We start from the raw sequence: 12,517 nt of genomic DNA, 5'->3' as shown, positions 1-12,517 counted from the left end.
CGCCGAAACGCCGCCTCAGGTGCCGTGGCTGGTGGGTGCTCCTGTGCTGCTGCTGGACTCAGAAGTGAGTTTCCCAGCCCTTCTGGAACGCGGGGTGCTGGTGGGCACTTGAGCTGCAGGCCAGTGCCCTGCTTTTCAAGGAATGTGAAAAGCTTGGTTAACACCAAGCCCAGGCAAGTGTGACAACTCAGCCAAAGGCCGGCCTGTGAGCAGCCCGGGGATCGGCCTGGATACCAGGCTGTGTTTAGTGAACGTCTTAGCGATGGCCTGTACACACAGAGGGGACACGCCCCGGGCTGCCGTGCACCATGGCTTCCAGCAGGACTCTCCTCTGCAGCCGCCCGAGGACAAGGGACGAGATGCTACTTGTCAGAGGTCACTGTGCTCCCTGATAATTTTGGGGCTTCGAGCTTTCTGCTGGGGGCAGTGGGAGGGACCCTCTCTCAGATCCTCTGCCACCACCTCGCCTGCAGCCGGTGCAGATGCTGGGTCACTCGCTGTGTTCTTATGGTTGATTCTCCTTGTCTGGTCTTCAGCCGTTTGGTGCTCAGAAGTGGATTTGCTCTCAGCGTCCATGGCCTGGGCAGGCTGGCGAGGGTGGGAGGGAGTCGCTCCTGCTGGTGACGCTGTCTAAGGGGTAGCCGTGGTTGTTTTGGATTGTTTTGTGTGACCCAGGAGAGCGGCCTTCTGTCATCTGGGCAGAGGCTTCTCGTTGTCCACGCGCGGCGGTGCTGGGGTGGGGGCCGAAATCCACGTGTGATAAACAGTTGTTGAATGACTAACAAATGGAGGCATGCCTGATCATGTTAATACCTGTTGGGGGTCACATGTGTGGCATTCTTGGTGTAAGAAATCTTGGTGAGGGTTTCCCAGCGGTTGAGGTCCAGGTCCTCAGGTCCAGGCTGAGGTGGTGGGTACGGGTGCCTGCCTCTTACCCCATGGACCAGGGCAGATTTGGTGAGGGGTCCCCGTGTGCCCACCCACGAGAAAGTCGCTGCCGACAGTTCCTCGGCAGTGCCCATGGAACCCACGGTGACCCTGACTGGTAAAATAATAAACAGCTATTCTTGTTGTAAGCCAAGCCCCCGGGAGGGGCTGCAGAGCTGTGCCCTCCACACATGTGGGTGAGTCTGGGGACATCCTGGTACACGGAGGAGAGTGTTCCCTGGGCTGGGCCGTGGGCCGTGCAATGCTGTTTTCCCATCAGTGAGACAGCCCCATACTCATCCTCACGAAGTGACTGGTGTTTAAATACAAGACCAGGGAAAGCATTGTGAGTGGGTGACTCTAGCACATAAAAGTCAGAGGTGAACTGGATGTGGAGTTACTAAGAAAAAAAATATATATATACATATATATACACTGTCTTCAGGTTCTGTGACTTAAAGCAACACCACAAAAACCAAACCAGTTTAACCATAGTCAAACTGATATGATCAAGAATTAAGTTCTTGCTGCATCTCATCACCATCGTGACGAAATGACCTCGAATGAAGTGATGTTTGAGGACCTGCAACAACATCCCCATCCCCAGAAGAAAGGAAACAAACTGTTCCCTTTGTCCTTGACCTGGGAGTCCACACGAACAGACCAGTTCACGTCTGGCCTTCAGCCAGCAGACACTGGTTAGATACCTGCTCTGGGGCACCCGGGCAGCCGCTAGACAAGGTGGAGCCTGCTGGGGCAGGAAATGTAAATAAGTAATGACAGTTTCAGGAGGAAAGGGTGGTGGAGAGTTAGGGAAGAGCAGGTGGTGACGGACCTGGGGCCAAACCTTGTTGTGTAACAGCCCGTGTGGGAGCCCCGTTCTTGTTTGTAAGTGGGAGATCTTGTCCACTGGGGACTCAGTCAAACACGAGCACGCTCTGTTTCTGTCTGCGGGAGTGAAGGACACGTGGGGAGGGCAGAATCAACTCTTCTGCACGGGGTGAGTCCCTCCAGGTGTGAGGCTTTGTGAACCCTCAGCCTCACCGTTGGCTTGCACATCCTGAGCTTCTGGTTGCAGGGAGCTGAGTTATCAAAACTGGGAGTCCACGTCACTGCCTCTCCCTGACCACTGTGTCTGCAGGTAAATCACTGTGCCTCCCGACCCCAGCACGGCGGAGTGTGTTCAGTTTGGGGCAGGAAGAGCTCGCTCTTGGAAAGGGCCTTTTGCTTTCCTCTGCCTAAAGTCCCGCCTTCCTACCTAAGTGTCCACTTTTGTGGACAAGACATGTGAACACTGAGATGGCCACATCTTGGAGAATTGAAGAGGAGACTCTGAAAGGGCCCTGGGGGTCACGTACCAGGCATGGAAGACGGGTGTTGTTTCCTGGGATTGGCGGAGGCTGGAGAGGGCTGTGTTCAGAAGGATTCGGAGGCCTCTCCGGGCTCAGAGAAAAAGTGTTGGGATTGACTGGCCATGTCTGCCATGGACTCAGATTCAAAGGCCAGGGGATTTTCCAGCCCCAACCTCATCCAACCTGCACGTTCTAGAGGCTGGTGTAGTTTAATTGTCCAGCTGCCGTTCTATATCCATGTCCATCCCCCTCACGGCGCCTGTGATACCAGGTCGTTCCCTTCGGTTTGGGGAGCTGACGGCTGCAGACGTCTGTCGCTTTATATGCAGCGTAGATCAGCATCTGTGGATTCCATTCCTGCTAAGAAAGACTGCCGCGCGTTTCCCTGTGACCAGACTCCAGGCAGCAGGTAGTAAAGGAAGTAAGGTTTTTCTTAGAGTCAGCCAGGCAGTGAGGGATTCCTCCCGGGGCTGCGAGGTTGTGGGTAGATGTGGAGGGTGCCTGGTGTTGCCTGCCTTGCCCCACCCACTGTGACTCTTTCAGCACAGAAGTCCACACTGCCTCATACCCTCTCCCCTATTTTCCACTCTGCAAACCAATTCTAGTAAGCTTCACCACAGAGCATTCATAATTTGTCCACCACCGTGTCAGCTTGCCTCCGGGCCTTTGCACATGCTGACCCCTGTGCCTGGGATGCTCTTGCTCACCTGCCTCCTAAATCTCTCCTCTTCATCTCTGGGGCTCAGCTCAGAGGTCATCCTTTTAAGAAGCCTTTCCTAATGCTTACTGCAGACTAGCTGTCCTCCTTCCAGGTTCCTGTTGCATTTTTTCAGCTTTTTGTAACCTGATTTTCATGGTCTGAGCTCAGAGGACTGTGCTGATGTCGGCGAAGCTCTCGGCACCGAACACGTGGGTGCTTGAGCAGGGAGTCGTCTGGAGGTTTGTTTCTTCTTTGCCAGCTTAACCAAGTCACAGCCAATCTCGCTGGCCGGGGCCCAGCACACAGCCTTCTGTATGTTTTGAAACTATTCAAAACCCACAATCTGGTGGATTTGTGAAAATAGCTGTTCTTCTTCTTACTGCTGAAATCCTGAGAGAAATCGGGCATCAGCCTCGCATGAGAAATGAGGGAACTTGTGCTTCTCTCTCTTTAAAAAAAAAAAAGTTTCATAGAAACCTTGCAGGGGTGAAAATCACAGAATGCGTTTGTTACGAGCCAATGTTTTCGTTCCCTCTCCCTGGTGACAGCAAGCACAGGGTCACTTCGCTTGAATGGGGCAGCGGGGAGTCTCTTAACTACCCTGTTGATCGCCCAGAAGTTTCTTTTAAATAATTTTTTTCCGTGAAGATTTTCCTGAAATTAGTTCTCTACCTTTGAAGCCTTTTTTCCCCGCCGTTACTTCCAAACTCAGTAAACGGGAATTCCACGCTTTTCTGACAGAGCTCGGGTCAGATTTAGTCATTCTTGATGCCTGACCGGTGGGAAGGAATGAATGGAAGAATGAATGAGTGGCTCCTGGTCGCCGTGCGTCACATGCGTCACTGCAGGGAGCTAAGGGAGCAGAACCCTCCACTCCCTCACCGAGCAGCCTCGCGTGTGTCTGTGTGCTCAGGGTCCCTCGTCCCCTCCTTGCTGATGCTCCCGGGCCTGTCAGCGCCGGTCTCCCTTGCAGCATGCTTTCATTTGCTGTGGTGGGGGAGGTGTGGGTCCTCAGAGCTGTTTACAGTATTTGGAAGTATGGTATATTTAGGTCCTTTGGGGCCTTTGCTGTGAACGGGGTGCATGAAGACTTTCTGTATGAACTCTGCCTTCTGTTCCGGCTGATGCGGGCCAGGCAAAAGCCCTCCCTCCTGTGTGTCAGCTCCCAGCTGGTTACAGCGCCAGGCGTACGACCTGTGAAGGTGAATTGCTGTAGGAGGAGCTGGTGATGGCCGGGAGGGGTCTGCACCTGTAATATCCACCCAAGGCGGGGGGCAGGGAGCGGGGAGCAGCAGTAAGGATGGTCACATGGGCTGGGGCCAGGGGAAGATGGTGAGACTGGTGAGAAGCTTTTAATATTCATTTGGGCATTTCCTTTTCTTTTTATCAAAACTAAAGTTGTGGCTGATCGTCCGCTCAGCGTTAATAGAGAAGTGCATCCGTGTGGTGATTATATTCATTCATGACTATAGATCGGGGCCTCCTGGGCCAAATAAAAGGTCTCAGGTGAAAAATAATTCATAAAAGCCTTTGAGGATGTTTCCATTTCCGACACTGAGGAAGCTCCATACTCAGTGGCAGGGAGAAGGGCTTCACTGTGATTGGATCAATCAGCAGCCCCCAACCTTATTAAGAACATTCCTAAGAACGAGGTCTGAATGGTCCGCAGGGGCCTGTGGTCTGGCCCCCACCGCTCCCCCCACCTTTGGGCGGGAGACCGCAGGAAGGGTGCAGTTTAGTCCGTGAATGTCCAGAGTCTAAACCACGATGTCATCATCCCGGAAAGGGGTGTTTTCTTCTGTGCCACCATCGAGAGGTGTTAGGACGACTCCACACACAACTTACCCCCAGGGACGCAAAGGGAACCCCAGCACTACTTCCTGGGACACCAGTTTGTTTTTTCCATCCCAGGGGTCATCGGTGAGACTCTGGGCCATTTTAGCACAGTGCGAGTAGGTGCTGGTCAGTCTTTCTGGAAAAAGTGCTATTTCAGGCACGTTCCTTCTCCCCCAGATAGAACAGGATATAATGAGAAGGGCAGAAAACCATAGATTTTTTTTTACCCCCAAATCACTCTGCACTTCACCCAGGCCAGCAGCCTGCATGTCAGAGATGTGGCAACTGAGGCCTGGGCACAGAACACAGCTCGTTGGGGCCATACCGCTCCCAGTAACCAAGCCAGGTCTAGATCCTCAGTATTCTGGCTCTGTTTAAGTGGTTGGGACTCGCAAACGCGGGGAGACACACTCGCCCTCAGCGTGACCAGACAAATGGTGTGAAAGGATGAAAGACGGTGTTTGGGTCGGCTGGGCAAGGGCGGAGAAGGAGCACTGAGACGGTGTGGCCGTGGGTCTGTGGAAATAGGGCTTCTTGGATGCTGGTCCCGAGGGAAATGGACAAGCCTTTCTGCTGGGCTATTTGGCAGTAGGAGAAGCTTAAAAGATGAGTTTTTCCTGAAGAAGTAAATAAGGATGCACGTGAAGAACTAGCCACTAAGATGTTCTGTGGCATTGTTTAGATGAAAACATCGAAAGGTTGAGCCTCTGGGAAGGGATTGGTTGGGTAAATTGGTGGCCTTTGTACCAAGTAAGCATGAGACCATCACCATCAAAAGTGACGTATGTGTTGTCTGGGGTTTGCTGTGGAATGCTCCAGCCAAATGGTAAGGTTGAGAGCCGGGGTGGGGGCAGGGGGGAGGGGGACAAGGAGTAGCTTTGCAGTAGGCTGAAGAGCTTGTGCAGCTGGGTGACGAGTCTGCGGGCCTGTCGTCTGACATTTCTGCATGACGAAAAGGCAAAGTTTGATGCAGCCTCATTAGAGTCAACTCAGCGTTTCCTGCGGAGATGACTCTGTCCTTGGACTTTGCTCCCCACACACACTAGAAAGAGACACCGAGGTTGCAGTTCACTGATTGTCATGGGAAGATATTTGTGATACAGTTGAATGGAAAAGGACCACAAGTAGTTATGTTCAGAATTCTCATTTGGTTTAAACAAGATACAAACCCATATGTGGAAAACAGACGGCATGTGTACACCTAAGTGGAAATCACTGGGGGGAGAGATTTAATTTTCCTTTTTTTTTTCTTTTTTAGCTTATCTGATGTTTTTTCCCCTGACAACAGACTGGTGTATCACTGATGAGATTTTATAAGCAGATGGGACTAATTAAGTATGTTGCTCTTTTGATTTAGGGAAGAGTATGGAGGAAATTAAGAAGGTGCTGCTGCTGGTGCTGGGCTGTGCGGTCCAGGTAGGGCTTAGGTGCGGTGGGGGAGGGGTGTCTGCTCTTAGCCATCCTGTGTGTGGATTTGTGAGCATAAAACTCCCCCTTAGTGAGGGAGGAGTGAAGCTGCCTTCAGCCCAACATGACATATCACTGGGTCCCTGAGAGAAGGTGTCACCCATTAGGTGACAGCCATTTCTAGTACCAGGGCACCTTTGGCAAGAAGCAGGTGAGGGTCCCTCAGGCCAGGCGGCCATTAGCGAATTGTCCCCAGTATAGGGGCACCTAGAGCAAAGCTGAGCAAACTGTGTGCAGCCTGTGGGCCAAATCTGGCTCCGCGCCTGTTTTTGTAACTGGAGGTTCAAGGTGAAAGGGCCCCACTCGCTTCTTTACATTCCCTCTCTGGCTGCTGCCACACCGCAGTGGCACAGCTGAGGCCGAATGGCCTGCAGAGTCTCAGATTTTTTACCATCCGGCCCTTTGCAGAGGAGGTTTGCCACCCTCGACCCAGTCCAGGTGCCTTGATGTTTAACATGCACATTTCTGTGTGCCACCCCCAGCGCTTTCAGCCTCATGGGCTTTTTAAAAACGGGCACTCCGGACCTGGCTGGCATGGCTCAGTGGATTGAGTGCTGGCCTGAGAACCAAAGGGTCGCTGGTTCGATTCCCAGTCAGGGCACATGCCTGGGTTGCGGGCCACGTCCCCAGTAGGGGGTGTGCAAGAGGCAACCACACATCGATGTTTCTTTCCCTCTCTTTCTCCCTCCTCTGTAAAATAAATTAAAAAGGTCTTTAAAAAAAAAAAACAGGTACCCCAGGTGGTTCTTATGTAGGAGGTCTGAGCAGCTTCTAGAGAAACAGCCTGAGGACGAGGGAGGACAAATTCTTGGATAGAAAGGAGGCAGCCAGGGCCTGGGTGGGTGGCTCCTTTGGAAACTGTTTCTGTGCCTGTGGTGGCCCCAGGTTGCCTCACTTGGAAAGCGCTTCCATTAACACGCATTACCCTTCGCAGTGCGAGAGGAAAGAGGAGTTCATTGAGAGAATCAAACAGCTGGACATTGAGACCCAAGCCGGGATCGTGGCCCATATCCAGGAGGTAGGTGTGCGGTGGCTTGCGGCGGCTTAGCCGTGGGCTCTCCCGCGGCAACCGGGCAGCAGGCTCCCTTCCCTGGTGAAAGTTGAAAGACTGCATCACCCACTAGTGATTTTACCAATTTTAGGTTTCAGATGCCACAGACCAGTTGCATCTGTTTGGAAAGGTAGCCATTGGCAAGCTAAAGTAGAGTAGGGATAAAAATAAGAAGAATGTGAAAAAAGACCTCGTTCAAGTTCGGTGCCTCCTCTTCTTGCCTAATAAGGACTTACACTATTTTTAAGTGCTGTCAAGGGGGTTGGGCCCAGGGTTTGATTTACAGGCCCTGAAAATGAATCCTGGCAAATGACTGTGTGTCAGATGGCTGATCTTTCTGGAGAAAGATTCTCCATTTCTGTCAGTGACAGGGCCGAGAAACACGTTGCCCCCACTGGGGAAGTGAGAAATCACCAAGTGCCAGAAAGGCTGCCCCTGAAGACTCAGCCCCAGGGTGCGGTCAGGAGGACTGTGGACAGCCCCTCAGCCATTCCTTACACCTGGGCAGAGGTGGTAGCGTCAGAGAAGTGGTTTCCCTGGCAGCCGGGCCTGTGGGGGCAAGCACCTACCTGAACATTTATTCCCCTGACATCCTCCCCCACCCTCCCTCCAGAGGAAGCGTTGTGTGTTGTAATTATCTAGGAGATATGGATCAGTCTTCAGTCTGATTGGACAGGTGAGATAGAGGCATGAAAAAGCCAGGAGCAGGAGCAGGAGCAGGTGTGTACCTGGTAGGGGCCCCTGAACACAGAGCCCCGCGCCAGTGCCGTGACAGGCTGGGCTGATGGGTTCCCCAGGCTCCAGGCCCCCTGGGGTGCTGAGGTCTGAGTCAGCTCCCCGGCTTGAGATGGATGTGGCCCATGGCAGTGGAGGGGCCAGGGACGCCGAGTCAGGGGGAGGCCAGCATCATCACAAATACACTTAGCCATCGTGACAGTGAGTTGGCCACCTGTTAGCCTAAGAACCATTCTGCCTTTTAATTTTCCTTGCATGTCCTATATTTTGAAAAATGGATGTATCTGGGGACTAGGTCCCTTGCCACTGACCGTCTTTCCTGCTCAGCCAGCAGGATATTTAAAATAAAAACGGGCTGGAATGCAGCCAAGAGTCCTGGGTGATTCTCGGATTCGGTGGCTGGCAGTGGGAACCGGGCCTGAGAATGAGTGGGGTGCTTCTCAAACATTCTGGTGCGCAGGCCCCCTAAGAGGCCCACCAAGTCCCAATTGGGGGGAGCAACGTGAGCCTTCAGTTACAAGCTGCTCGTGTGCCTGCTGTCTGGCTGGGGTTGTGTCCCCGAGTCCCCTTTACGGACACCAAAGGCCTTCCCCGAGCGCTGGTGTGGAGCAGGCAGCACCCAGCCCGTAAGTCACCGATCCGCACCTGTCAGGTGCCTGGCACCCTGGGCTGAAGTTGCTCCTGATTCTCCAATCAGCCGAACCCCAGCATTTCCTTCGTACGGTGGGGAGAGGTGAGGCGGTGGGGGTCATATGCTAAACTGAAAGACCATATTTTTTTGGTGGTGGTGGTTTCTGGGGGGAGGTTGGTTAAAGTTATTCTCTATCTCCATTTACTCCTCTGGAAAACTCAAGGGCTTTTTTTGGTGTCCGCACTGAGTGGGTTTCTGTCTGTTTTCCCCTTTTGAGACCTGCATGCCCTGGTGCTCATCCTCCCAAACCCGTGAGGGCCTGAAACAGATCTTCTGCCCCCTCTGGTCAGTTGGGGGGGTGGGGGACAGGGTCAGGTTGAGAAGATGAGGTCAGTGGAGAGTCTGTGCCCCTCTGCCCAACACCCTCTGCCCCCCACAGATAGGGGGAATCTAGGTGGTCCTGTGTGGCGAAGAGATACTGGCTTACCTGAAAATTATTTTAGATTATGAAATATTTCCCCAAAATAGCATAAGATTATTATATGCCCAACATTCTGACGTGAGCACTTTAATAATCTTCTGCTATGCTCATGTTAGATTCTGAGGGGCAAGACCCTGTTCCTCTCCCTGCCCCCCCAGAGAGGCCTCCCTCCTTGGTGTGGTCTGAGGGCTGTTTCGGGAGCACGACGTGGGGAGTGCTTTCCGGTGTTGAAGGCGACGGCGTCCTCTCTGAACCAGTGCTGGAAGCAGAAGTGGTCTGTGTCTCAGTGCAGAGCTCGGCTGCGCTTGCTAGGGGGCCGCCCGCCTGCCACAGAAAGTCTGTCCATGAGAGTTGATAATGTCGGTGCAATGGGTCAGCCGTGGGAGAGTCCCTGGGTCCCCCTCAGCTTGGCTGTGTGGGGAGGTGCTCTTGGGCCCCCAGCTGCCCTGCCTGGCTTCTGCAGCGCCGCACCTGTGTGTACCCTCAGGTGACGCACAACCAGGAGAACGTGTTCGACCTGCAGTGGCTGGAGGTCCCAGACGTGGCCCCCGAGGAGCTGGAGGCCCTGTCAAGGAACATGGTGTTCCACCTCAGGAGGCTCATAGACGAACGAGACGAGCGCACGGAGGTGTGTCTGGGGTGGCCCACAGCCTGGTGGGACAGGTCAGGGGCACTCGGGCCTGGGGCCCAGTCACGAGCCGCCCTCCTCTCCTCTCCTGACCGGACCTCTGAAGTGTGCACGCCCCCAGTCCTCCTGGTCCAGCTTCTGCAGGGGTGTGGGGGGCGGGGGCTTGGTACACACGGGCACTTCCACAGAGAACAGTCACCCCTGAGACACCTGTGTGAGGATGGGAGTCGAGCTTGGGGACCCTGCTCCGTTCACATACTCCTTCCTGTCTCGCTAAGCATATCAACGCTTTTTAATAACACACCACCTTTCTCCTGCCTCCCCCCCGGGTTTTTCAGTTGTGGCTGACATCTTGTCCTCTACTTTCTATACGTCTTTTGGTCATTTTTCACCAAGTTCAAGTGCGAGCACTGTGCTGTGCACAGGGGTGCGCTGGTGAGCCCGCTCTCTCTGCCCTGCTGCAGCTGATCGTGGACCTCACTCAGGAACGGGACTACCTGCAGGCCCAGCAGCCGCCCAGCCCCCTCAAGTGCTCCAGCGCCGAGTCCACACCCAGCCCGACCAGCAGCCTCTCCAGTGAGGACAGGCAGCACCTGGCCGTGGAGCTGGCCGACACCAAGGCCAGGCTGCGCCGCGTCAGGCAGGAGCTGTGAGTCCTCCGGTGACCCCTGTTTTTCCTGCTCTTGTGCCATCTGTCACAGCACATTTCTAGCACCTGTGGGTCACTGCTTTGTGGGGCAGCCAGCAGGAGAGCTCTGCTTTGGGCCCTGGAGTCAGCTGGGTTCTGCTCAGCTCTCGGTCCCTGTGGGACCTGGGGGTTGGCATGCCTCTTCCGCGGCCCTGCCCAGGAGGGGCTCTGTGGGTTGTTGGGGCTCCTGCCAGTCCAGATGTCACAGACGGTGCAGGAGTGGCCTGCTGCCCACCCTCAGGCCTGGTGTGGGGCTTGAATGACCACATTCTGTTATGTGTTTTCTCGGCTGGAGGGAGCACGGGTCTCACCCCATCTGATGGGCCCATCCAGTCATCTCAGGAGCTGCCGCTTTCACCTCTTTTCAGAGGGCCTCGCTGCCTGCCTAACTGTGGGGCAGGATGGAACAGCTCCTAGGGTCGCCTTACCTGTATTGCACCCTCAGAGGAGGGTGTAGCTTGAGAGCAAGCCTTGAACATGTAAGGAGGACATGCAGACTCCCCTCCTCACCCCAAGAAGCCAGGTCCCCTCTCCGCTCCCTGCCGTGGTCTCCCAAGGTGGTGGGCTCTCCAGGTGCTTCTGAGAAAGCCCTCAGTATGTGCCCTCTGAATGGTCCCAGGGAGGAGAAGACGGAGCAGCTTGTGGACACCAGGCACGAGGTGGACCAGCTGGTGCTGGAGCTGCAGAAAGTCAAGCAGGAGGTGAGCAGGAGTCCTTTCTGTCGTGTGTGGAGGGGTAGGGCTGGGCTGCCCCAGTAACCGTAGCCTGGGGTTCAGAAACACAGCCGCAGGACCTCCCAGCAAAGATCTCTGTTTCCTTCCCACTCGGAGCAATGCTGTTGAGAGCCAGTTGTCCTGAGAGCTGCCGTGGGGGGTGGGGCGGGTGACATGTTTTGGGGACAGCGTGTGGAGACCCCACGAGGTGGCCTGCACACAGAGCCGCTTGGCCACCAGGAGCTGGCTTCTCCTGGAACTGCAGGGCCTGGGCCCTCTCTTCCCCAGCCCAGGGGTGCCCTGAGCTAGGTCCCCTGCCTTTGCCCACCTCCCAGAACATCCAGCTGGCGGCCGACGCCCGGTCTGCGCGTGCCTACCGCGATGAGCTGGACTCGCTGAGGGAGAAGGCGAACCGCGTGGAGAGGCTGGAGATGGAGCTGGGCCGCTGCCGGGAGAAGCTGCACGACGTGGACTTCTACAAGGCCCGCATGGAGGTGAGCGCTGCCCGTGGGGCTCGAGGCACTTCCTGTCCTGGGGGGCTGGGGGACAGGAGCCACGAGGCTTCTGCAGCCTGCGCTCTCCAGGGCCCCCCGTAACGTAGGGGAAGGGGTAAGGTTGGGAATATGGTTGAAGGGCCCTGGTTCCTTTTAGGACTTTTCCCTCTCCCCCAAGATTCAGCCACAGCAGTGGCCTTCCATTCACATATCTTTTTTTTTCAAAAACGTCTTGCAATTTCTGTGGATAAATCTTGCCAGGATCGTTTCTTCCACTTTCATGAGGTTTTTTGGGGGAAGGAGGTAAGATACCTGGTATTTGGGCAAGTCTGTCCTAAGCCCTCAGAGGTGGGAGCTACTCTGATGCTGAGGTTTTGGGTCCGTGCAGGGGAGGGTGTCAGGGCTGAGAGGACGGAGATCAAAACCCAGATGGGGTCACTGACGCCTAGACCACTCATCCCAACTGCCTGACGTCGACAGCAGGTTCTGGGCCCTCTTTTCCGAGGGTTTGGGAACTTTGCCCCCATTGCTGGCACTGGGGTTTACAGGCAGTTCTAGTGAGCTCATTCTGCGTGGCCCTGTTGGATGGTAAAGAATCATCCTCATTGCCAGCCGGGAGGCTTTAGCGAGGCCTGAACACAGGTCTGGGGAGTGCAGGTTGTCCCTCTCCGCGCTGAGCTGCTGGCAGGCAGGTGTGCAGAGGCCAGGCCATTGGGCCAACACCTCCACGTGATCTGCTGTGTGGGGGCAACCTGGGCCAGGTGGAGGTGGGTTGGAGAGGGCCGCAGTGGTCCAGGCTTGTTTGTTGTTCCAA

The 12,517-nt window shown here is 54.9% G+C and overlaps 1 protein-coding gene across 2 annotated transcripts in view; it reads left to right on the top strand.

Moving 5' to 3' along the window:
• The window catches only part of CCDC88C (coiled-coil domain containing 88C), a 111,087-nt gene that overhangs the window by 51,666 nt on the left and 46,904 nt on the right, over positions 1-12,517 (top strand). Inside the window, exons 1-7 of one of the 2 annotated variants that reach the window (XM_053928019.1) lie at positions 294-375; positions 6,173-6,231; positions 7,217-7,300; positions 9,668-9,808; positions 10,273-10,457; positions 11,116-11,197; positions 11,545-11,703. In XM_053928019.1, the coding sequence (XP_053783994.1) occupies positions 309-375; positions 6,173-6,231; positions 7,217-7,300; positions 9,668-9,808; positions 10,273-10,457; positions 11,116-11,197; positions 11,545-11,703 (777 nt within the window). In that variant the 5' untranslated portion in view covers positions 294-308. Of the gene's footprint in view, positions 1-293; positions 376-6,172; positions 6,232-7,216; positions 7,301-9,667; positions 9,809-10,272; positions 10,458-11,115; positions 11,198-11,544; positions 11,704-12,517 lie in introns of those variants that run through there. The other variant, XM_024568251.4, reaches the window with a different exon arrangement.

This window comes from Desmodus rotundus, chromosome 7 (assembly GCF_022682495.2).
Source record: "Desmodus rotundus isolate HL8 chromosome 7, HLdesRot8A.1, whole genome shotgun sequence".
Classification (NCBI taxonomy): Eukaryota; Metazoa; Chordata; class Mammalia; order Chiroptera; family Phyllostomidae; genus Desmodus; species Desmodus rotundus.
The sequence above is the reverse complement of the archived record's forward strand: the minus strand, read 5'-3'. Positions and strand labels throughout refer to the sequence as shown.